Genomic DNA, 26,679 nt, shown 5'->3' on the forward strand with positions numbered 1-26,679 from the left:
ATTTTACCACAAGACTTGTGATTTACCAGTAAGGTTCCAGGGCATCTGTCTCCTTCAGTAGATACATGGAGTCTGACTCCACTTTCTTTTTTCCTCTATCTCTGCTTGGAATTCCTGCCTTGCTCTATTCTGCTGTGTCATAGACCCAAAGCAGCTTCTTTATTAAAGAATGGTAATAAAATACATTCGCAGCATACAGAGGGAAATCCCAAATCGTTATGTAGCTGATTATAAGTGTTTTGGCTAAAGATCTTACCAAATACTTTATAATAAGAAGTCCTCAGTATTTTTTTCAGGTAGTCAATGTCTATTGTTATATGCAAATATTTTTAACAGATTGTTGTACACAAAAGTTTTACTCCTATATAAAGTACAAAATTTTACCACACTGAATACATTCATAGGGTTTCTCTGCAGTATGATTTTTTTTCATGATTTAGATTATTCATACATGCAAATGCTTTACCACACTGATTACATTTACAGAGTTTATCTCCAGTGTGTGATCTTTTATGCATTTAAAGAGTACTTTGAAGTGCAAAGGCTTTACCACACCCATTACACTCATAGGATTTCTCTCCAGCATGTGTTAGTTCATGTCTTTGAAGATGATGATGATAAACAAAGCCTTTACCACACTAATTACATACGTAATGTTTCTCTCCAATATGGGTTCTTTTATGTTTTCAGAGATTACTGTGACATGCAAAGGCTTTTCCACATTGATTTTATTCATAGGGTTTCTCTCCAGTATGTGTTCTCTCATGTGTTTGGAGACTACTGTGACATACAAAGGCTTTACCACACTGATTACATACAAAGGGCTTCTCTCCAGTATGAGTTCTTTTATGTCTTCGTAGATTACTGCGCCATGCAAAGGCTTTATCACATTGATTACATTCATAGGGTTTCTCTCCAGTATGGATTCTTTCATGACGTTGTAGATGACTGAGATGTGCAAAGGCTTTACCACACTGATTACATTCATAGGGTTTCTCTCCAGTATGGATTCTTTCATGACTTTGAAGATGACCATGCTGTGAAAACGCTTTACCACATTGATTACATTCAAACGGTTTCTCTCCAGTATGGCTTCTTTCATGACTTTGAAGATAACTGGGATATGAAAAGACTTTACCACACTGAATACATACATAGGATTTCTCTCCAGTATGGGTTCTTTTATGTGCTTGGAGACTACTGTGACATATAAAAGCTTTACCACACTGATTACATTCATAGGGTTTCTCTCCAGTATGGGTTCTTTTATGTGTTTGGAGACTACTGTGACATACAAAGGTTTTACCACACTGATTACATTCATAGGGTTTCTTCCCAGTGTGTCTTCTTTCATGACATTGAAGATGACTGTGCTGTGCAAAGGCTTTACCACACTTATTACATTCATAGGGCTTCTCACCAGTATGTGATCTTTTATGTATTTGAAGAGTACTGGGAAGTGCAAAGGCTTTACCACACTGATTACATTCATAGGGTTTCTCTCCAGTATGGGTTCTTTTATGTCTTTGTAGATTACTGTGATATGCAAAGGCTTTACCACATTGATTACATTCATAGGGCTTCTCTCCAGTATGGGTTCTTTCATGACTTTGTAGGTGTCTGTGCTGTGCAAAGGCTTTCCCACACTGATTACATTCATAGGGTTTCTCTCCCATATGGATTCTTTTATTTTTTTGAAGATTACTATGACATGCAAAGGCTTTACCATATTGATTAAATTCATAGGGTATCTCTCCAGTATGGCTTCTTTCATAACTTTGAAGATGACTGTGCTGCACAAAGGCTTTACCACACTGATTACATTCATAGGGCTTCTCACCAGTATGTAATCTTTTCTGTGTTTGAAGAGTACTGGGAAGTGCAAAGGCTTTACCACACTGACTACATTCATAGGGTTTCTCTCCAGTATGGGTTCTTTCATGACTTTGTAGATGACTGTGACATGCAAAGGTTTTACCACACTGATTAGATACATAGGGTTTCTCTCCACTGTATGTTCTTTTATAAATTTGAAGATGACTGTGATGTGAAAAGGCTTTACCACACTCATTTCCTTCATAACGTTTCAATCTAGTATGTGTTTTTTCATGCCTGTGAAGATGACTGTCACATGCAAAGTCTTTAACACACTGAGTATATACAGAAGTTTTCTCTCCAGTTTGACTTTTTTCATGCCTACAATAATGATACATGTGAAAGCATTACTACATTTAATACATTGTTGAATATTTTTATCTGTATAAATTAATTTTACATCTTAGTCATATTTTAAAGAGGAATTATATGTTAAGGTTTTAGCACCATGTTTACAATCTTGTTTTCTCCTTCATTAAGGCTTGCTTCTCATCTCTGAGGATAACTGATAACAGCCTTTATGACATGGTTCACATTTCCAGAATCTTTTTTCTCTATGAGAATTTTCATGTATTTGAAGAGAACTGAAAAATCTCAGAGCTTTACCACTCTTATTACATTTATAAACTTTCCTATACTGTGAGTGAAATTACATTTGCTAAGTGTACTAGGACAAACAGAAGTTTTTACACAGTCCAAGTACTCATGGTGCTTTTCTGAAATGTGAGCTTGTTGACATATTAACAATGAGACTAGAAAACCATGACTTGTATACTTGTACATCAAATTCAACAAGTATACTCAACATGGGGACTGCTACATATCTTCTATTTGTTCTGAGGGAGAGGTATGTTATATCTTTTCACATCCCTATGCTCATGTGGCTTGTATCCAGAGTAACATATGATATACCTAGTAAAGGAAGAATAACAAATATAAGACTTCTACATTGAGTTCACAGTTTGACTTTCTGTCCTCATAGACTTGTGGTATATGGATTAAGGCCTCTCCACAATAACTGCCCCTTGATTCATGAATCTAACTGCCCCCTCACTAAACTTAACACAATCACAAGTATATGTGTTAAACTACCCTTTCTATGGACTATTAGTGTAATACAGAGGCTTACAGATATACTTATCATTAATATGAGTAATATGAAATAAATTGACAATTTTACAGACTAGCTCTCATAATATCATGATTCAAATGGTAATATAGGTTAAGACATTGCTTCCTTGACTTCTTTCTTGAAAGAATGACTTGCAAATGCAGTTCACCTATTTGAAATTAAGGTATATGATTTTGTGAGAAATTAATAATGATCAATTCATATTAATAATTTGTACTGTTCTTTTTGTGTAAAACATTTGGATACATTACAAATTCTTCATAGGTACATTTGTATCACCATATACATGAAAATTACCTTTCATGTCTTCTAGAACTTTGACAATGTTCATCAATATTACGGTCCTCCCAACTGTATCCTAAAATATATTGCCAGAAATAAATGTTCGTTATATATTAAAAATTGTAAAATATTTAGTTACAATTTGAAGCAAACCTTATAGAATCTTGATTTATTTACCCCATTCTTCTTTCTCAATCATATTACAAAAGAGCATCATTAACCAAAGAACAGTTGTCCCCTTATTTGAAACATGAAAGATAGTTCAGTCTTACCTATAGTAGTGAGGTTTCTGTAGGTCTCCAGCATCACATCTTTGTAGAGACTCTTCTGTGAAGGATCCAGTAAAGTCCACTCTTCCCAAGTGAAGTTGATATGCACGTCATCATAGGTCACTGCATTCTAAAATATCCCGTACATGTGTACAACAGAAATCATGAGTTTGACAACATTATAAGTGTATACTTTTTTGACAGTATAGTCATATAATTCTGGTGCTCCCCATACTTATTCCATGACATAGACATCATAATTTAATCAACAAGTCACTTTAGAAGCAAACTGAATAGGAGATTCACCTCGGTCATTTCTGAACCCTTTGAATGAGATATCACCTTGCAAGAGAAATGCCTACTAACCAACAATGAAAGATGCATAAACAGATCAACAGTACAGAGTATAGGTAAGAGAAATTGTATGAATGATTAATTCCTAACTACAAAAAAGAAAAATAAGATAAAAAAGATGATTGAATCATGCCAGATTATTGAATCATTCCTCTAATCTTTGTACTCAGAAAGCAGAGGCATGAGTATCTATCTGCCTGTGAGTTCAATACCAGCCTAGTCCATGCACTCACTTCGAGGACAGCCAGAAATACATGTTAAATACCTGTTTCACATGAGAAATATCAAACATGAAAGATAGAAATAACTCATAGGTTTTTGCTGAAGTTTCTACAGAGAGTTATGCATTAACTTCAACTCTTTATTCATCTACCAGATGTCAGGAGCCATTTTCCCAAAAAGTATAGTGGGGACCATTGTCCTGGGGATGTTTGCGGAGAGCCCCACATCCCAACTGTATTGAGAACTGTTTGTTGGCGGAGCCCACCCCACACCCAACTGTCTTGAGAGTTATCTGTTAGTGGAACCTGCCCCACATTCCAACTATCTAGAGAACTGTTTGTGGTTGGACTCACAAAAGGAACGATTCTTCTTGCATAGAGAACACTAGGTGTGTCGACTCATGACCATTGCTGCAAGATCCCTTCCTGCCCTTGCCATGCCCCTGCCCCCATCCCAAGCCAAATTCCTCATTCAAGGGCTATATAAGCCCCAACCATTTCACTAATAAAGTGAGGCTTTGACAAGAGAATTTTGCTTGGCCTTGTTCCTCTTTCCCGCCCATGTCTTTTTCAGATAGAGCCTCTTCGGGACCCTGGAATAACTGACCCACTGGGTGGGTTTACAGTGAAGTGCCCCAATCTAAACTGCAATATAAATAAGATTTTACTAAAAGGCACTGTGTGTTTAAAAAGTTATAAATGGACAAATGAAAACAATAGTAATTAATATGCTGATTACAAATAATCAACACAGAGCAGGAAAGATGGATCAACAGTAAATAGTCCTCCTGGTCTTGCATACAGGTGGGCTCAAGGACTTACATGTGGGATCATAACTATCCATTGTTTAGGGTTTCTAACACCATCTTTAGATCAGTGTAAAGACCAGTGTATATCCATGCATACAAGTAAAATACTTAGAGGTAGGCAGAGTAGACAGAACTGAATTCTGGAATGAAGAAAGCAGAGTCAGAGAGAATCACCATGGAGCTGTCAATATCAGACACACTGCATGTTTCCTGGTAAGCCACAACCTCGTGGTGATATACAGATTACTAGAAATGGGTTAAATCAAAATGTGAGAGTTAGCCAATAAGAGGCTAGAGATAATGGGCCAGGCGGTGTTTAAATTAATACAGTTTCTGTGTGATTATTTTGGGTGTAAGCTAGCTGGGACGACAAGCAATCCCATCCTTGTCAACAAGGAGGGAACAAAGGGCCACCCTCCTACTATTACAAAAATATTCTTTTTTAAAATAAAAATTCAAAACAAACAAAACAGGCAGGAAGAAGGTTATGTACCTGTAATCCAATGACTCAGAATGCACAGGTAGTATTAATGTCATGAATACATGCCATTCTGGGAAACATAATGAAACCCTCTGTCAAATTTTAAAATTCAAGATATGGGTGTAACTCAGTACAACACTATATGCTTGATAGGAACAAAACCATCATACAATATAAAAACAAAAAGCCAGGAATGTTGGACTACCTTTAATCCCAGCACTTGGGAGACAGAATTAAAGGATCTCTGAGTTTGAAGCCAGCCTGGTATATAGAGCAACTTTCAGGACAGCTAGGGCTACACAGACAAACCTTGAATTCAAAAATAAACAAACAAAAATGAAAATTGTAGGCTATCAAACTGCCTTGGCACTGAATAGCAGTTAATTCTACGGAATCTCACGTGATTTAGTGACAGACTTTATGATGGTGGGGAAGTTATGACAGCAAAAGAAGAAAGCTGACCAATTAGTTTCAACCACAACACAGCAGGCACAAAGAATAGGAAATGGGTTGAGGCTACAGAAACTCTTATCACATGTCCAATGAGGAAATTCATCCAGAAAGGCTCCTACTACTACTGATTTCACAAACAATCAAATGAAATTTGCCAAGAAGAGGCACATGCTCAAATCCATCTTTCTATCTGGGGAGTTTTTTATTCAACCACTTACATTCTGACTCAGATCACTATAGGCTCATGGTCACCAATGAAGAAAATGCATTTAGTCACTTCAATGATACTCATAATCTGCAACAGGCCCTATACTGTTGAAATGTTCAAAGTCTCTTCTGACACTCAAGACAATCTCTTGACAGTGACATCAGAAAACAGAAAACAAGTTACATCTTTTCAACATACAATGGTACAGAATACCATTCACACTCCAAAATAGAGAAATGGAGACATAGTGAGGGAAGATTGAACCAACGCAAGACTGAAGCATAGCAGGACAAACATCAAATCCTGTAGCTCTGTCTCAGATGCACAGGGCTTCAGTTTCAAAGGGCAAAGATGGCCCTATCCCTGCATCTTCTCATACATCTCTCTCTTTGGTTACTTCCACTCCCTATATTCAGTTAGTTCTCCATAAAAGATATCTTATAGTTTAGGCATATCAATATCTTGTGATATCAAAACACAACCTAGGCTGTATCAAAATACAACCCTTGCTGTTGTAGAATATTATTGTAAGATGTGTCATATTTGTTTATATTGTGAAACATTTGTTCCAATGATGCAAAGATGTGTTGCATTCTTTTATGTTGCATTTGTTTAATTCTGTGAAGGTGTGATACTTAGTGGGTCTAAAATACCTGATTTGCCTAATAATAAGCTGACCAGTCAATAGCTTGACAGGGAAGAATAGAAAGGGCTCATAGGCAGAGAGAATAAATGGAAGGAGAAATCCTAGGGAGAAAAAGGAAGGATAAAAAAGGAGAGGAAAGCAGGAGCCAGCAACCCAGCTACACAGCAAGCCACAGAGTAAGAAGTAAAAAAAGGGTATACAGAATAAAGATAAAAGTCCAGAGGCAAAAGGTAGATGGAACAATTAGTTAAGAAAAGCTAGGTAGAAACAAGAAAAGCTAAGGCCAGGGATATCTAAGAATTATTAAGCCTCGGTGTGTGTCATTTATTTGAGAGCTGGGTGGCAGGTCCAAAAAAGAGTAAAAACAAGAGGTTTTATCCTCACAGCTTCATGAAGTGAACTCTCACAGTCTCTTTGCTGGAAGCAAAGACCTGTATTTTGAGATCTGCATTTTGTTTACAGCCATCTTAAACTCACACATTAAGAAAAATATTTACCTCTATCCCCTCTGCAGGGTCTAGGAAATCAACGTTTTTTTTTTTTTTTTTTCGAGACAGGGTTTCTCTGTGGCTTTAGAGCCTGTCCTGGAACTAGCTCTGTAGACCAGGCTGGTCTCGAACTCACAGAGATCCGCCTGCCTCTGCCTCCCGAGTGCTGGGATTAAAGGCTTGCGCCACCACCGCCCAGAACGTGGTGTCCTATCTCCTAGCAGAGACCTGAAGGAACCAGGCTCCGGAACTCATTAGCATTTTCCTTTGTTAGTCAACAATCACAGACCCTCAGTATTTACTTATCAGCTGGGGATGTCTCCGGACCTGAATTCCAGCAGACCTGAGCTTCCTGACACCCTTCCCTTCACCCCTTTGCCCGTTTGCTATATAACAGCTTCTGAGGAAATAATAAACTAGACGGCTTGATCAGAAATCCTGTCTTGCTGTCTTTTCTTGTGTCTTTTGTCTCCTTTCATTCCTCTCCACTAGGTTTATCAGGGACCCTCATTCATATCCCGTGGGTCGGGATATCTCTTCACTGGGTTTCTGACTCTGTCAAACATGGATGCCTGCAACAATGCTGAACTGTAACCACAAACTAAGAACCTATTACCTTAAATTGTGATTCTTTCTTGTTTCCAGGACCAGTTACATGATGAGTGATCCTGAAAAGTTTAACTTCTTAGTTGGGATAGACACTAACACACTTGGACAACATGTGTAGCAGATTTTGTATGAAGTTGCTTCCTGGAACTAGAAATCACTTTGCTTACCCCTTCCATAAGTTGAATATTTATGTGAATGGAGTCTTACCCTCAGAGCACCTTGCTAGGCTTCCATTCCATAGCAAGGACCTTCTCATTATAGGTGATAAAATCCTTGAAAATCCGTGCCTGTTTCGGTAACTGCCATAAGAAACTGCCTTTTTATTTTCATTTATTTCTGCCCCACTTGGTGTTTTTTTTTTCACCTTTGGCTTGAATGAATCATCAGTAATAACCATCCACCACCTTCAATATTCCATTCAGGACTTAGCTCATTATTTTTTTAGTTCTGCTTTACTAAATTTCCAGGTCACAGGCAGAAAAAGAAAGATTTTGGAATCAAAGTATCATACAAATGACTTCTAGCTTAATCAATTTCAACTGAAATTCGATTATCTCAATCTCCACTTTCTGCCATTTCTTTTAACATTTCCATCTTTCTGATCCTACAAGAACAGCTGATTTAGTTCTGTGTACTATTTTCTTTTCTTTTCTTTCCTTTTTTTTTTTTTTTGGTTTTTCGAGACAGGGTTTCTCTGTAGCTTTGGAGCCTTTCCTGGAACTAGCTCTATAGACCAGGCTGGTCTCGAACTCACAGAGATCCGCCTGCCTCTGCCTCCCAAGTGCTGGGATTAAAGGCGTGCACCACCACCGCCCGGCCTCTGTGTACTATTTTCTATGGCTTTTTTTTTTGTCACCTAAAGTCTTGATATATTCTATACTCTTCCAAGAGACATCATTCCCAGGTTCTGCCTAGCAACAATATTACTTTTGGTTTTCCATTTTTTGTTCTAACTTGCATTTATGTTTCTCTAATTAAGTCCTCTAACCAAAAGCAGCTCAGGCAATGAGTGGGGGTAATTTGGCTTCATCATTTTTGGAGCTTAGGATAGAAAATAAAGCTAATAGTTGAAGGCAAAAATACATGGACAAAGATTGTTTCATGGCTTTCTCTCTTGCCTAGTCACTGATTGGTGTCTTTTGTATCCCAAACCCACTTTCTTATGGCTATTGCCACCTTCAGTGGAGGAGCCTTCCCACATCAATCAACACAATCTCTCCCAGACATATCATTTTAGGGGTTTTATGAACAATGCCACTATGAACATAGTTGAGCAAATGAAATGTCCTTGTGGTAGTATCTTTTGGGTATATGTCCAAGAGTGATATAGGTGGGTCGTGGGGTAGATTGACTCCCAATTTCCTGAGGACTGCATATTGATTTCCACATTGGCTGTAAAAATTTGCACTTGCAACAGCAATGAATCCCCTTGTTATATGTCCTTGCCAGCATTAGCTGTCACTTGTGTTATAGATCTTAACAATTCTAAGAGTTGTAAGACAGAATCTCAAAGTAGTTTTGATATTCATTTCTCTGATGGCTAAGGATGTTGAACATGTCTTCAGGTGTTTCTCAGTCACTTTAGACTCCTTTACTGGGAATTCTATTTAGAGGTGTACCCCATTATAATTGGATTGTTTGGTTTGTTGTTTAGTTTCTTGAATTCTTTAATATCCTAGGTGAGAAAACACAGAATCACATAGATAAACATGGTATTTACTCACTTATAGGTGGATATTACCAGTTAAATAAAGTATAATCACAGTACTCACAGTATATCACAGTACAATCCATAGACACAGAAAAGCTAAGTAACAAGAACAGCTCTAGGGGAGATGCACAGATCTCCCTGGTAAGCAGAAATAGAATAGATCCTGTGGGTGTACTGGAGGCAGAAGGGGATGGGAACAGGAAGGATCAGGTGAGTGAAGAAGGGACAGGTAGGGAGAAGACAGGGAGAGATGACTGGAATGGGGGAGCTTCCAACAGGGGATGTGAAAACAGTGCAGTGAAAACTTTCTGGAGACTATAAAGGTAACCCTAGCCGGGCGGTGGTGGCACACGCCTTTAACCCCAGCACTTGGGAGGCAGAGGCAGGTGGATCTCTGTGAGTTCAAGACCAGCCTGGTCTACAAGAGCTAGTTCCACGACAGGCTCCAAAACCACAGAGAAACCCTGTCTCGAAAAACCAAAAAAAAAAAAAAAATAAAAAAAAAAATAAATAAATATAAAGGTAACCCTAGTGAGGACTCCTAGTATTCAAGAATATGGAGGCTGAACTAGCCATCTTCTGTAACCACATAAGGCTCCTAGTGGAACTGGAACACCAAGCCAGCCACAAAACATTCAACCCACACTTGTAATACTGGCAAGATACGCTGGGACACTGATGGCTCAGAGCTTTCTTAGTAGCCAATAAATGACTGGCCTAACTTGAAACTCATGCTGTGAAAAGAAACCCATAACTGACACTGCCTGGATGGCCAGAAACCAGAACTTGAATGGCTCAGAGAACAGGGGTAGAACCAAATACAGTTGACCAAGAAAAAATATCAATGAAATATTCATAACTAGTTTCTGCTATATTTATATATTGGTGCCTGGCCTACTTGTAATTAAAGAGGCTTCTTTCAGGGGCTGATAGGATTCTATGCAGAGATCCCTACCCAAACATTAGCTTGAGCTCTAGGAATCTCATAGAAGGAGTGTGTGAGTATTGTAGCATTCAGTGGTTGAAGAAATCAGGAGAACATGGCCCACACAAGCAACTAAGTAGAGCATATAGTGGCTCACAGAAACTGATAAAGCAATTACAGAGTCTTCATGGCTGCATACATGCTATGGTTGTTTAGTTTGGGATATTTGTGAATTTCCTAACTGTAGGAGTCATGGTGTCTCTGACTCTTGCCTGCTCTTGGGACCCTTTTCCTTCTATTGCATTGCCTTGTCTAGCCTTGAAATAAGAGTTTGTGCCTAGTCTTATTGAACCTGGGTATGATGTATTTGGATATCCCTGGGACTCTTTTTTTTTTTTTTGAAGGGCAAAAGGAACAGTGGAGCTGGGGCAATGGAGATTTGCTGGGGGAGGGACTGGAAGGAGTAGAGGAAGGGAATGATTCCATCATGATATATAGTATGAGAGAAGAATAAATACAAAGAAAAATGAAAATGTATTTAGTATAAGTTCAAGGATCCTTATAATCTGTAGCAGCTCAAACATTGCAAATGTCCAAAGTCTCTTTTAACATTTAATACAATCTCTTGACTGTCACATGCTGTAAAATCAAGAAACAAATTAAAGATTTAAAATATATAATGGCACAGGACATATATCCATTCAGAAAAAAAAACCAGAAATATGACTGTGTTACAGCTCCCAATTTAGGCAGACTTGTGTGCCTGTCATACCAGTCAGAAGAAGAGATAGGTAGACCACCAGTTCATGCAATTTCCATACTCCCTTCATTTCCATAGACAACTGAGGTAAAGATTCTTCTGGACCAGAAGCTATGCCAGTCATCAGAAATCAATGCAGGTTTCTTGCCTGTGTACCTTCTTTATTCTTTCAATAATCCCACAACACTATGCCCAATCCCATCTTTGTATTGTAGCCTCCAATTTGGTTGGAGACCCATACACTACCTGCAAGAAGTCTATGTAGGGGCCGGGCGGTGGTGGCGCACGCCTTTAATCCCAGCACTTGGGAGGCAGAGGTAGGCGGATCTCTGTGAGTTCGAGACCAGCCTGGTCTACAAGAGCTAGTTCCAGGACAGGCTCCAAAGCCACAGAGAAACCCTATCTCGAAAAACCAAAAAAAAAAAAAAAAAAAAAAAAAAAAAAAAAAAAAAAAAAAAAAAAAGAAGTCTATGTAGGCCACCTTCCAACTGACCTTCCTCATTCTCTCAGTCTCCCATCAACACTATCCCCAAGTTCCCTACCCTCTCCCCATTTTTCAGGCCTTACTCCCTGCTGGAGCCAAGGCCACACCTTCTCTAAGATTTCCAGCCCCAACTTGGGATGAGAGCCCCTGTTCAACCATAGGCCACATAAATCAGAAAACTAGAGAGCAAATAGAAACCAAGGAACAAAACACCCATGCAACAAAGACAAACTGAGAAATTGGCACCTAGACCCACAAATACATCAAACCCAAATACCTGGACACCAGCATAAATACAACCAACAACAGCCAAAGCAAGTCACTACCATATTCCAGCTATCCTACTACTGCAAGCCCTGAATATTCTAACACAGTTCAAGCACAATTAAGACAACTTTATAAAGATGACAGAACTCCTTAAAGAGGAAGTAAATGAATCCCTTAAAGAAAACAGAGAAAGGATAAATGAAGTATTGGAGAAAATTAAAAAAAAAAACCCTTAAAGAAAGCCAAAAAGTAAATGAAGAAACAGTTGACAGAAATGAATCAATCTATTCAAAACATGAAAATAGAAATAGGAGTAATTAAAAAGTGCAGACTGAAGGAATTATGAAAATGAAAATCTAAGTAATCGAATAAGACCTGCAGAGACAAGTTTCACCAAAATATAACACATTGAACATAGAATTTCAGACTTTAAAGGCATGATCAAAGAAATAGGTAGATTGATCAAAGAAAATGATAAATCTAAAATTTCCCGAAAAATAACATCCAGGAAATCTGGAACACTATGAAAAGACCAAACCTAAGAATAATAGGAATTGAAGAAGAAGAATCTCACCCCAAAGGCCAGGAAAAATTTTTCCAAAAAATTCATAGTCAAAATCTTTCCTAACTAAAAGGATACAGAAGAATACTGGCCACAGAACCAACTAAGTAGGCCTTGTAGGGGCTCACAGAGACTGAAACAGCAATCATGGAGCCTGCAGGAGTCTGCATGAGGTCCTCTGCATACAGGTTATCATTGTGCAGCTTGCTGTTCCTGTACAGCTCCTGACAGTGGCAGTGGGGGTCTCTGACTCTTTTGCCTGCTCTTGGAACATATTCCTCCTACTAGGCTGCCTCCTCCAAGCCTTTGATATGAGGATTTGTGCCTAGTCTTATTGCAATTTGCTGCCCATGGTTTTAATCATATCCCTGGAATATCTGTTCTATTCTGAAGGGAAACAGAGATTAATTGGATCTGGTGAAGAAGGGAGTAGTGGAGAGGGCTGAGAGTAATGGTGGGAAGGAACTGCAGTTAGGATGTATTGTAAGAGAAGTGGTGTGAGGCGTCCTCTGTATATGTGTTGCTTTTATCGGTTAATGAGTAAAGCTGCTTTGGATTATGGCAAGGCAGAATATAGTCAGGCTGAAAGAGAGATACAGAGAGAGCAGGCAGAGCTTAATAGATGCCATGTAGCTGCAAAAGCAGAAAGACCGCCTAGAACCTTACCAGTAGGATGTGATGACACACAGATTAAGAAATGGGTTAATTTAAGATTTAAAAAAAACTAGTTAATGAGAAGCCTGAGCTAATAGACCAAACAATGCTATAATTAATATAGTTTCTGTGTGATTATTTGGGCCTGGGTGCCTGGGAAATGAGCGAGCAGTTTCTGTTTACAAAAAGAATAAATTTTGAAAAAAAATAAGAGAGAAATGTGGACACACTGAGGGAAGATTGGTTCAAGGCAAGACTGAAACAGCAGGGCAAACAACAAACCCATAGTTCTGCCTCAGACAGGTGGGCTTCACTTTTACAGGGCTTAGATAGCTCTATCCATGAAAAATTTCATATATCTCCTTTGCTACTTCTACTTCCTGTATGTAACTCTCCACGGCAGACCTCTCATAGCTTGGGTATCTCAACATCCTATCATCTCAAAATACAACTCTGTCTTTACAGCTTCATACAGTGAAGTCTGTCTCCTCACTGCATTTCTGACTCTGCTAAACAGATGGATGCAGCAGTGCTGAACTGAAACTAAAGAGGAAGAATCTATGACCTATAAATTTTGATTCTTTCTTGTTTCCAGAAAAAAAAATACAACATGGGTCCCCTCCTCCCCAGTTTGGCTTTTAAGTTGTTATGGATGCTTCCATGCTTGGATAAGAGTTCTAGCAGCTTCTGGAAGAAGTTGCTTCTTCAGATTAGGAATCAAGTTGCCTATTCCATTGAGAAACTGAAGACTTGGATGGAATCTTACCCTAAGCTACCTTCCTAGACTTCAAATGATGAGAAGGGCCTCCTCTTTAATGGATCTAAACTTTTTGAAATCTTCTCCCTCTTTTTCACCACAGGACAGCCATTTGAATCTTCCTAGTTCTGTTTTTCTCCATGAAACTGATTTCATTTCTTTCTACACCACTCGTTTCTTTTCTGCTGTAGACCTAAATAAGTCATCAGCAATAAGCACCCAACAGAATCAATACTTTGTCTAAGAAACCACCCAATTACTTTTTAATTTTCCCTTATTCAATTTCTCAGGAAATGGAGAAAATATAAATGATTTGGGAACAAAATATACAAAATATACAAATGACCTATAGCTAAAATGTTCATGGAGTCTATTTCCCCCTGAAATTCTATGAACTCAAGCTCCAGTGTGTGCATTACGTTCACCACTTTCATATTCCTAGTCCTACAAGAATAGCTAATTAAACTCTGTGTACAGTTTCCTGTGCCTTTTGCCATCTAAAGTTCTAATATCTTCCACATTCCTCCAAAAGACAACATTCCCACATTCTACCCAGCAAAAGAATCACTTTTGGCATACAGCATTTTTACCTAATTTGTTTGTTTCTCACCGTGATTAAATTTTCTAAATAAAAGCATCTGAGGTAATAAACAGGTTTGTTTGACTAATATTTCCAGATCATGACCCGCAATCGTGGAAACTTAGTATAGAAACTAAAGTTAGGAACTGAAGGCAAGAGACACAGGGAAAAATGTTTACTGGCTTTCTCTCTTGCGTAGTCACTCTCTCATGCTCAGTTAGTTTTCTTATCCCTCTCAGTCCTACTTGCTTAGAGTATTAAAACCTCAGTGGAAGAGCTCTCCCACATCAACCATCAATCAACACAATTTTCCCTAAACATAGTAAGTAGCAATTTTGATCTGGGCAAAGCCTCAATTGATGTTCTTTCAGATGACTCTAAGCTACATCATGTTGACAGTTGAAGCTAATTAAGGCAGATATGAGAAGATTTTTCAAACACAAAACCAATATATTAACCATATCAAACATGAAGAACTCAAAAACAGACATAGGTCAAGAAAATGAGGAAAAATAAGACTCTAAGAGAAAACTAAAACTCTCTCTCCACAGAAACTTCCTAAACCAAGAAAAGCACAGGGACCTCATAATATAGTAAATTTTCCAAAAAAAGAATGATGAAGATCCATCATTTTCCAGAGAAACAACAATAAATTTAGATGATAATTAATAAATTCAACAATATAGATGGTACCATAAGCAAAACAAGACACAAAGACAGACCTTCAAATATATATCATGGTCCCTTAAACAAGAATGACAAGATTCTAATCAAAATTAAATGACAAGAAATCACTGGCCAGCACTCATCTTGTGTATTCCAATTTTTGCCTTTGTTGATAATAAAAATGGATTGGGTGAGGAAAGCTGTTCCACCAAAATTGGAGAGATTTGCATGAAGCTTTCTGATGTTTTAACTTTATAGAAAAGTTTTGATTAATAAAAGGATCTCATTCTCTTATAATAAAAATTATATTGCTTAAGATTACTTAGACACCATTTTGTTTCCTATGATTGAAGATTGCCTGAAAATCTGATCTTGAAAATATTTCCTCTGTACTTATTCATAAGGCCATAAAAAGAAATTTGCTTTCAGCTAGCATGACCATCAATACACTTTGACTGTCCTATCTCATAAGGATTTTTAATTTTCTATGTCTCATGTGAGTTGAACTTAATCATTGATTTCTCCCACAAGGTACCATTATATTGATTCAACTGTAATCATTGGATCAATTGGTCATTAATAAAGCAGAAACTTTGTACTTATTGATGAGAAATAAATCTCTAAAAATCCAAGAAAAAAATAAATTAGAAAAGTTGCAATTCACATAAAAAAACAAAGAAATAAAATAAAACTATAGTTCCCTATTTGCAGTCAATCACAGTAAGGTTGAAGGTTCACATTCGGCAAAGGCCTTTTCTGTATCTACTGAGATTAGGTGATTTTTTTGTCTCTAAATCCACTTCTGTGCTTTGTTAAATCTCTCTCTCTCTCTCTCTCTCTAAAGATATATATATATATATATATATATATATATATATATATATATACAGTCCCAGAGAGTAGGACATAAAGGAACATATCTCAATAGAATAAAAGTTGTATGATGAGAAACTCACAGACAACATCATCCTAAATGGCAGAAAACATGAAGTTATCCCATTAAAGTCATGAAGAAACAGGATTGACTATCATCATCATCATCATCCTTTTTCAATATTGTGCTCAAAGTATTACCTAAAGCATTAAATCACTAAAAGAAAATGAAAGAGAGATAAACCAGAAAATAGAAATACCATTTGTCTTAGTCAGGATATCCATTGCTGAGAAAAAGTACCATACTTTGGATATTTTTTTAAAAATATTTATTTATTTGTTATGTATACAATATTCTGTCTGTGTGTATGCCTGCAGGCGAGAAGAGGGCACCAGACCTTATTACAGATGGTTTTGAGCCACCATGTGGTTGCTGGGAATTGAACTCAGGACCTTTGGAAGAGCAGGCAATGCTCTTAACCGCTGAGCCATCTCTCCAACCCCTACTTTGGATATTTTTTTTAAATATTTATTTTTTATTTATTATGTATACAATGGTCTATCTGTGTATATGCCGAAGGCCAGAAGAGGGCACCAGACCTTATTACAGATGGTTGTGAGTCACCATGTGGTTGCTGGGAATTGAACTCAGGACCTTTGGAAGAGCAGGCAATGCTCTTAACCACTGAGCCATCTCTCCAGCCCCTGGATATATATATATATATACATATATATATATGTATATATATATATATATGTATATATATATATATATTGGTTTTTTCGAGACAGGGTTTCTCTGTGGTTTTGGAGCCTATCCTGGACCCTGGATATTTTTATAAAGAAAAATATTTAATTGGGGTGGATTCTAGATTCAAAGATTTATTTCTATTTTTATTTTTTAAACCATCTTATTTTATATATTAATCCCCGTTCCCTTCCCTTCTGTCCTCTGACTCCTCACATCTTCTCCCTACCCCACCCTCCATCCACGCCTGTCTAAAACATGTTACCAATACTCATTTGACTTATGTATTTCAAATCATCTCTGCCTCTCTGAGATAAAAACAACTTGGTCATGGTGGATCATATATTTGGTATGTGTCTACTTTCACTTTGCAAGTTATTTTATTGAGAAGTTTTGAATCATTTTTCAAAGGCTATTGTGAAGATATTGACTGCTCTCCTCATCTGTAATATCCAAGGCTTAATATCTTAGCATCATATCAATATTCACTATGTCAAAGTCAAAGTTTTCCTTTTTATTTAGACAGAAAAAGGGAGGTAATATGGGATTCCCCCTGTATGCTGTGAAGATGTTTTATTACCACCACAGAATAGAACATGGTGGGAATTCCAAGCAGAGATAGAGGAGAAAGGAAGGCAGAGACAGGAAGATGCCATGTAGCCACTGAAGGAGATAGATGCTGGATGGAACCTTACTGGCAGGCCACAGCCATTTGATGACATACAGATTAATAGAAATATGTTAATTTAAGATGTTAGAGTTACTTTATAAAAAGCCTAAGCTTTGGCTAAGCAATCTTGTAATTAATATAATTTTTTATAATTATGGCAGGTCTGGGCAGCTGGGAAATGAACAAGCAGCCTCTATCTACACCAGGATATAATAAAGTTTTCAGGCTATACAGCATACACAAGATTAATGTCTAAATTCAATTGTTCTATTAAGCTTTTATGATTCCTTGACTACTAAGGGATCATAAAAGAAACACAAATCAGTTTAAATGATTCATTGCCTAAGAAAATGCAACAATCTACCAGTAACTAGGAGGTACATTGTGACCCAGGAACCATGACTTTAACCTGAAAAACCTACGACACAGGTTTCTCAAGGAAGTTAGGTTAGGCCAACTCCATGGTTCCCTGCACAGCCTATAGCCCACTAAAATCCTATGACCTTGACCTCCACTATCTGCCATTACTCTCAACATTCCCATCTTTTAGGTCCTACAAGACCAGCTGATTAAGTTCTTTGTCCAGTTTTCTGATAGCTTCAGCATTCTTCTAAGAGTCAACATTCCCAGATCCTTTGCAGCAACAAAATCCTCTTTGATTCCCATTTTGGTTCCAACTTTCTTCTCTGTTGCTGTTATTAAATTATGCAATTAAAAGCAACTCAGGTAATGAACATGCTTATTTGGTTGTTAACCCTATTTCACAATTCCTCCTTATGACATCTTAGGATAGATAATCAAGCTAATAACTAAATGCAAAATATGTGGAACCATTGTTTTCTGGCTTTCCTTCTTGATTTGTAAGTCTTGTGCTCAGCTAGCTTTCCTATCTATCCCAGGGTTGCTTGCTCAGAGATATTGCCAACTCAGTGGAACAGCCTTCCTATATCAATCAAAATCAGCACAATCCCTCTCAGATACCTTAATCAGGTATTCTGATCTAGGCATACTCTCAATTGGTATTTTCTCAGATCACTCTAAGCTATGTCATGCTGATAGCTGAGGCTAATTAGAAGAAAGAGACAATAATATAAAAGAAGTTTTTAAATGTGATTAGTACATTGCCTGTCGATCTTTAAGCAGCAAAAACACAAACATGAAGATAGATATGCCAGGAAATGGAAAGAGGCAACCATCTAAGATAAAGAAGAGAAAACTAAAACTGTCTCTCCACAGAAACTTCCCAAACCAACAAAAACTCAAGGAACTCATAACATGAGAAATCTGAAAACAAAATTGGTGAAACCATTATTTTCCAGAAAATGAGCAATATACTTAAATAACAGTTAATAAAATCAATAACATAGAAGGGTAGCACTGACAAACAAAACACAAAGACACATTATGGCCTCTAAATAAAAACTACAAGATTCTAACCAAAATCAAACTCTAGGAAATCACTGGCCAGCACTCATCCTATATACTTCAGTTCTTTATCCTTTACTATAATAGATAATAACCGGTTGAGGAGGGCTGTTCCACCAAAATTGGAGAGATTCACTTGAAACCTTCTTATATCTTAACTTTGTTGAAAACAGACTTGACTACTAAAAAATATCTCATCATCTTATAATAAAGAAAAGTATGTCTGTTAGGATCACTTGGACACCGTTCTGCTCCCCCGATTGATGACTGCCTGTAAGACTGCAATCAAAGTGAAGAAATGAAAATATTTTAAAACAAAATGCAAGATAACAGATTTTTAAAGAATCAGTGGACACCCAAAGCAACTTGTTTTACTCTAATTGCTTTATAAATCACAAGCACTTTTGAAAACAAGTTTATTGCTATTTTTTGCATATGTTTGTGCCAGAGTCAAAATGTCTTCCATATGTATACAAGTAACACAAAAAAAGAGGGTTCAGAGGCCCTGGATCTGAAATGGTAGAGTTATGAACATCACAATTTAAGTGTAGGTATCTGAACTCAGGTCACCTCCAAAATGAATACGTGCTGAGCCACCTGTCAACATCCATAATACCTTTTATCCAAAAAACCAAAAGTCTCTCACAGATAAACAACAAGAGCAACAAAACCTAAATAAACAAAGAAGTAAATAAATGATCCTTGGAAACATGATGCATCAATATTGAGATGATGTGTATGTTAAATTTGCACCATAAATGAATACAGTATAATGACAGTTCCCAACAATTTACAACAGGAAAGCTGATTACAAAGCTACATTCGTATTGGAAGAACACAGAGTAATCAGTGGGATTATGAAGAAATAGTACACAGACTGACATAATATGACTTCTTTCTGGGTGGTAGTGGCACATATCTTTAATCCTAGCACTCAGGAGGCAGAGACAGGAGGATTTCTGTGAGTTTGAAGTCAGCCTGGTCTACAGAGCGAGTTCCAGGACAGGCTCCAAAGCCACAGAGAAACCCTTTCTCAGGGGAAAAAAATTACCACAAAACTTATCAATCAAGAATGTGTATGCGCTTTCGGTCTGTCGGAGGTTGGCTGTTCTCGACCTGCGGCGAGGCCGGCGCACCGCAGCCATGACAGAGGCTGATGTGAACCCGAAGGCCTATCCCCTCGCAGATGCCCACCTCACCAAGAAGCTGCTGGACCTTGTTCAGCAGTCGTGCAACTACAAGCAGCTTCGGAAAGGAGCCAATGAAGCCACCAACACCCTCAACAGAGGCATCTCTGAGTTCATCGTGATGGCAGCAGACGCTGAGCCCCTGGAGATCATCCTGCACCTCCCACTGCTGTGTGAAGACAAGAATGTCCCCTATGTATTTGTGCGCTCCAAGCAGGCCCTAGGACGGGCCTGTGGGGTCTCCAGACCTGTCATCGCCTGTTCTGTTACCATCAAAGAAGGCTCTCAGCTAAAGCAGCAGATCCAGTCCATCCAGCAGTCTATCGAAAGGCTCCTGGTGTAGGCCTGTGGCTCTGCCCTTCCCGACCGCTCCCACCCTACTCTGTATCATACCGTCTGTTAGCATGTAGTGTCTTCAGCCAGTTTCTATTATAAATATTGCACTACATCTGGTTTTTGTATTTTTTATAGTCTTACAGGATTGTTCTGTCCCATCTCCCCACCCTCTCCTACCATTTTTAAATGTTTCACTTAATCTAAGTGAAATGATATCTAGGGCAGGAGAGAGGCAGAATGTCACAGTTTAACAGTGGGAAGAACCAGCGAACACCTAAACCAAGGATAGTGTCTACTTTCATCTGCAAACTCACTCCTCTGTGCAGGACAAGATGACAGTAACACTGGTCCCTCATGCCTTTGCATATGAGATCTCCATATATGCTACCATGACTGAAGATCTTTCAGCAGCCCCTCCCGCCCACTGTCATTTGAAGAGAAAGTCTGATAATGTTAAACCTACGTCCAAGTGCCGTTTATTAATGTTGTGTTTTTGATATGTGTAACCTTCTGTTCTCACCCCATTCCCTACTGAGGGTATCAAGGCAGTAACAATCCAAAGGGATGTTCTGCAGACTCCTAGGTGGCCTGAGTTTGACTGCCTGGATCTTGAAGAGTGACAAGGATAGAATATTTGGAATAAAGAATACTGGGGCTGGAACTTAGAGCAGAGACAATGCTATCAGGGACATTTTGCCCTTCATTGAATGGGGATTTCTTGTGGGGCTGTTTGACACCCAGTTTGAGAGCCCTATCCCTTTCCTCCCTCAACATGGGTCAGATGTATTCTCTGTCACATGAAGAGAGTGAAAATAATGTTCATTCTTGAGCATCCTAATAAATACGTTCATATTACATTTTAAATAAAAAAAAAAAAGAATGTGTATGAGAGCCGGGCAATGGTGGCGCATGCCTTTAATCCCAGCACTCGGGAGGCAGAGGCAGGCGGATCTCTGTGAGTTCGAGACCAGCCTGGTCTACAAGAGCTAGTTCCAGGACAGGCTCTAAAGCCACAGAGAAACCCTGTCTCAAAAAAAAAAAAAAAAAAAAGGAATGTGTATGATATTTGGGAAAGAATAAAGAGGATGGTAGAAAAAGCCAAGAACTAAGGCAGGAAAATATAGTCAGCTATTAATCAAAAGACCAAAGGAAACTTAGTCAGGAAATGTGTGATCTTGACAAATGTTATCCAGCTACCTATGATTCTATGTGTATAGAAATTAAATAAAGACTTCACAATTTTCACAAAATTACCTCAAAGTGACCCTTAAACTGTTGGTTTCTGACCCTCCAGCTACTGGTATTTCTTCCAGAGAGACCCCATTCTCTAGATCCCTCTCTGCAAAAAGGGATGATCTACTGCTATTGTTCTGTAGCCCCTTAGACCTCCTTGTGCTTTCAGGTAAACCCAGCCCCACTGATGCCCAATCCCAAAATAATATAGAATAATTTCTACTTCCTGTCACATGGATTATAGCACAAGATATAGACTTTGACCTATCTACCTGCCCAACACCATACACACTTAACAAACCTCTGCAGCTCAGAAACTCCCTTTGTCCCTTGGAACTAAATATCAATGAATCACACCATTGCAGCTGGTGGTAGCAGAAAGTTAGAAACATTTAAATCATGCATTGCTAAACCAACATCACTGTAGTTCTACCAGCTTTTAAACAACTTGAAACATGTATAAGACAAACTTGAAAGTAAACTGCAATATTCAGAACTTCTAGAAACCGGATCATCAGTTTTCAAATCTGTCTTCCGACTGTAGACCAAAAGCATGACTCTGTGTGTACAGTGGACAGTGAGATAACAAGCATAATATCCTACCATGCCAGGGCTGCAGAGTCTCCCTCTCCCCAGGAAATCCACACACAGCGAGGCTCAGAGGACAAGGAACACTGCACAGATCATTACAAAGAGCAACAGAACCAGAGCCTGGCTCATGGTCCATCCAAATCCCAGCAGAAATGACAGCTCAACAGACCTTCTCTGAACACCCTACACTCACTATGGCACAGCTTGTGAACTTCCTTACAACTGATTAGAACAGAAGTAGAGAAGAATCCCGGAAAGAACCTGCAAGCTACCTGCCACTATTATTTCTGCTTGCTAAGATTTCCAGAGTCCCTCATTGGCTAAAGCCACCCTGCTGGGCCTCAGAATATTATCAGTTCCCGAATGGGTGGGTGTTCAGATATCAAATGACTCAGACAGCCAAGTACTTCCTGTTCTGCCCTCCCGCCTAGTAGACAGGGCCTTAGTCCAGAAAATTTGTATTTTAGTACACATTCATCCACTTTCCTAGAGCATACAGTTTTGTCCTTTGTTTGCACATTCCATTACACACTCAATGTGCAGTGCAGCCGACCCATTGCCTCATACCTGGAAAATCCTGTGGCCAAACACAGGCCACATTCACAACTGTTGTTAAAGACAAATGGACCATGAATTAGAAGATAATAAGGGGTCATGGTAAAGCTTTGGGACAGAAAAGAGAATGTAGATATGATATAGCTATAACCTCAAAAAATTATTTTGAAAAGTTAAAATGGGATTTATGGTTATGTGCTTCAGAAACAAGGGATTTATAGTAGAGAACACCAAAGATTTCTCAATCCTTTTATCTCAGGGTGTATATCTAAAACCAGTAAAATAACATTCCTGTTAGGCAGGGCCACATTTTACTCAAATCTATTTTGGTTGAACTACGGTAACCATAGCAATTTGGTTCCATAAGTTCAGTTCTTTATCTAGATTCTTGATTGCCTGGTCTGTGGACATCAAGAAATGACCATCAGGACATTGGTGGAGCACCTAAAATTGATTACCTCATTCTGCACTGCTAATCTCAACTACTGTTAAAATAGGAAAGTTCTCAACCACTGTCCTGTCTCTCCCTTCCTGCACTGTGAATCAACCAGCTTCAAGCCTGACCTATGTACTCACCCTCTTCATCTATAATCATACACTGAAAGTCAGAGAGACTGGAGGTCACTCATTAGATGCTTTATTTTTCCTTCTCACTGACCAGTCATGGCCTAGGCCTAAAGAACTTGAAGGAAGGAATATCTACCCAGCATGGGGGAGCAGAGGCAGGATTGTGTTTTCAAAGCAATTCTCAATTACATAGTGTGAGGCAACAATATTACAAGCTCACAGTCTTCCCCCACTTCAACAAAACTCAGAGGCCAAGGGTCACTACTCAAGTCACTATGAAGAACAATAGAACCTGTCTGGCTCGTAGTTCATCCCTCTCCATGCAGCTCTGACAGCTCAGCTAACCTGCTCTTCCTGGTCTAGGGACAGTCGCTCCTACCAGCTCTTCCTGGTCTGGGGACAGTCGCTCCTACATTCACCATGGCATGGCTTGTGGTCCTCCTTACAGCTTCTGATAGCAAAACAAGAGAATCCTGGAAAGAACCTGTAAACTACCTCTGGTGTTCCTGGTTGCCAACCAGAGTCCCTCTAGGACCACCCAGCTGGGCTTCAAGACATTAGCAGTTACCCCACTGGGCGAGCAGAGATCGAATGTCTTGAAAAGCAAACATCCTCCAGGTTTGTCTTTACACACTATAGTCAGACAAGACCCTAATGTGGGAAATTTGTAGTTTAATAAAATCTTCCATTCTCCCAGAGCACTTCCTGTTCCTCCTCTAAGGCAACGGGTCCTGTGTGTGTTCTGTGGACCCATGAAATGGCCAGACAGGACATTTATGGAACATCTAAAATCGATCACCTCACTACTCACAGCTAATGTCAACTACCGTCACAGCAGGAAAGCTTTTGCCCTCCTTCTTGCCCATCCTTTGTCTGTTGTGACTACATTGGCTTTACAGTTGGTCAGTAACTCCATTCTTACACGGCTCCCACTTCACTCTTAAATTCACAATGAAATCTACAGAAATTGGAGGATACTCATTCACTGATCACACAGACCAGTCAAGGTCCAGCCTGGTAGGACTTGCAGGACTGTCTTTCCAGCACTAGGTAGCAGAGGCAGGATTGGGTGTTCACAGCAATTCTCAGTTACACAGTAGGATGCAAACCTGAGCTACAGGAGACATTAATCTAAACCAGTTGTTCTCAATCTTCCTAGTGCTGTGCCTCTTTAATACAGTTACTCATGATGTAGCGATCTCCCCACCTATAAAATTATTTATACTACTACTTCATAACTATATTTTTGCTACTGTTATGAATTATAATCTAAATATCTCTACTTTCTGATCATCTTAAGCCAGTGCTGTGATATTTCCATTTGACCCTCAAAAGAAGTCATGGCCCAAAAGGTTGAGAATTATTGCTCTAAACTGATATAAATAAATAAATGAATAAATAAACAGCACTTAAAAATAGAATAAAATTCAAAAACTGGGAAACATTGGAAAATAGAAACAAAGAGATCATAGCACTTATGCCATTGGAGAAAATGAAATCTAAAAAATGATACCCAATAATTGACTTCTTAAAATTATAAAAAATAAGAGAACACAGTCGGGCAGTGGTAGCGCGCACCTTTAATCCCAGCATGCGGGAGGCAGAGGCAAGCGGATCTCTGTGAGTTCGAGGCCAGCCTGGTCTACAAGAGCTGGTTCCAGGACAGGAACCAAAAGCCACAAAGAAACCTTGTCTCGAAAAATCCAAAAAAAAAAAAAAAAGAGAGAGAGAGAGAGAGAGAGAGAGAGAAAGAGTGAGAGAACACTCAGTTATACTGACTTTGAAACAGAGTAGGCACTTCCCTGGTAGGGAGAATGCTATTAATAATTTGTGCCATGTAAAATGTTAGCTGCTGAGTGCTGTAAGCTGACACATGGAGTTACAGCCAACGGCCTGTGTCGCAAACATCTGAGCTGACTGCACTGTGTCAACCAGGATATGGGAGAGTTTACTAATTGGAAACTAAATACTTAGGAGTTCAAGCCCTCCTCCCTAAACTGTACACCCACCAGTGTCTGTCTTCATTCACAAGGAAGGAATTAATGTATGATGGGAAATTACACAGAAAGTTACTCACTGTGCCCCATCACTGTGTCTTTTGTAATGAAGACCCCTGCAGCCCACGACCTTAAACTTCAGTCTAAGATCTACCTATTGTCCAGTGTGTTTACCCCCTCCAATGTACACAGTACACGGTTCCTACTCTTCTGGTCTGAAGGGAGAAGCCATGCTCCACATGCAAATCCTTTTATTGTTGCTGCAATGGACAGTCCCAGTGTATGACTCAACTGGCAATTTTAGAGCTCGGTGGTGCAGCATACTTGTAATCTTTAGCCAGGAGGATAGCAAGGGCAATGCTCTGTGGACCTACAGACAGGATTCAAGTCCACCTCAATCAGCACAGGGGACACGGAGTCAAAACTGCTTTCCTAAGAGCTGAAAAATCCATCTATTCTAGAATTGTTATACTCTCCTGGCACACAAGGTTGTGACACCTTAAAGGCCCCGAGCAGCAGGTCAGAGGCCTTTGATGGGAAGTGGGTCTTCTGGCTGGTTGTAAATCATGGCTGTCTCATTTGTTATAGGAATGTACCTTAATGGCTGATTAATCCTGCTGAACAAACATTTGCAAATCATGATACTAATCTCTAACAGGCTTGGTGTGTATGCTACTCATCTTTGGATATTTGGGATGCAGCCTTCCCTCACTCAAATTCTACTTTGTGTGACTTAATGTCTCCTAAGTACCGATAAATCCTTATACCATTAATTCTATTAACTATACTCGTCTACACCACAGTTTAGTAGTGGAGCGCTACTCTACACAGGAGAAACCGTTTACAAGCCGCACGAAATTAACTACAACGGATCCCAAACCTAAATGTTAAAAGTGCAGAACTTCTGAAGACCCAGGAGACACCAGGAGTCTCCGCGTTTGGCGAATGTGGTCATCTCTCTCCACATGTGACGATATAAACACGACAGACACCACCATCTGCGGCTCCCGACGCTCTGCTCTGTGCAGACACAGCCCGGGCAGTGAAGGGATTCAGAGGCTGCTAGAAGAGAGCTGCAAGGTTAGGACTACTGAGGCAGGAAGACGCTGAACTCTGTGTCTGTCCGCTGGCTCCCATGCGGCCACCACATCGGTCGCGAGCCTCAGCGGCTGCTCCACCTTGTTTAGGGACAGCGGCCCCTCTCTCGCCAAGCCCGGCCATTCCTCCGTCTGTGGAGAGCAACCCCTCACTCACCATGGTGCAGCTGCCCAGCAGACAGGCTCTCCGCCCACAGGAGAGCCCGA

At 39.2% G+C, this 26,679-nt stretch overlaps 2 protein-coding genes across 2 annotated transcripts; one reads left to right on the forward strand and one right to left on the reverse strand.

Annotated features, from left to right (window-relative positions):
* Nucleotides 1-601: 601 nt before the first annotated feature.
* On the reverse strand, nt 602-26,679 carry LOC130871163 (zinc finger protein 431-like). Its single transcript, XM_057764455.1, has 4 exons — nt 26,630-26,679; nt 3,562-3,688; nt 3,305-3,365; nt 602-2,196 (listed from the first exon to the last, which is right to left on the reverse strand). Exons 1-4 carry the CDS (start codon nt 26,630-26,632, stop codon nt 729-731), a joined length of 1,659 nt encoding a protein of 552 aa, XP_057620438.1. The 5' UTR covers nt 26,633-26,679; the 3' UTR covers nt 602-728.
* LOC130871164 (NHP2-like protein 1) lies at nt 19,996-20,740 on the forward strand. The gene has a single exon (XM_057764456.1). It carries the CDS (start codon nt 20,053-20,055, stop codon nt 20,437-20,439), a length of 387 nt encoding a protein of 128 aa, XP_057620439.1. The 5' UTR covers nt 19,996-20,052; the 3' UTR covers nt 20,440-20,740.

Source organism: Chionomys nivalis, chromosome 3, assembly GCF_950005125.1.
Source record: "Chionomys nivalis chromosome 3, mChiNiv1.1, whole genome shotgun sequence".
Taxonomy (NCBI): domain Eukaryota; kingdom Metazoa; phylum Chordata; class Mammalia; order Rodentia; family Cricetidae; genus Chionomys; species Chionomys nivalis.

Coding starts and splice junctions, on each gene's coding strand:
- LOC130871164 (XM_057764456.1), top strand. CDS start 20,053: ATGACAGAGGCTGATGTGAACCCGAAGGCCTATCCCCTCGCAGATGCC.
- LOC130871163 (XM_057764455.1), bottom strand. Junction 3,366..3,561: donor CAGAAACCTCACTACTATAG/GTAAGACTGAAC, acceptor AATATATTTTAG/GATACAGTTGGGAGGACCGT. Junction 2,197..3,304: donor AGTTCTAGAAGACATGAAAG/GTAATTTTCATG, acceptor TCATTATTGTAG/GCATGAAAAAAGTCAAACTG.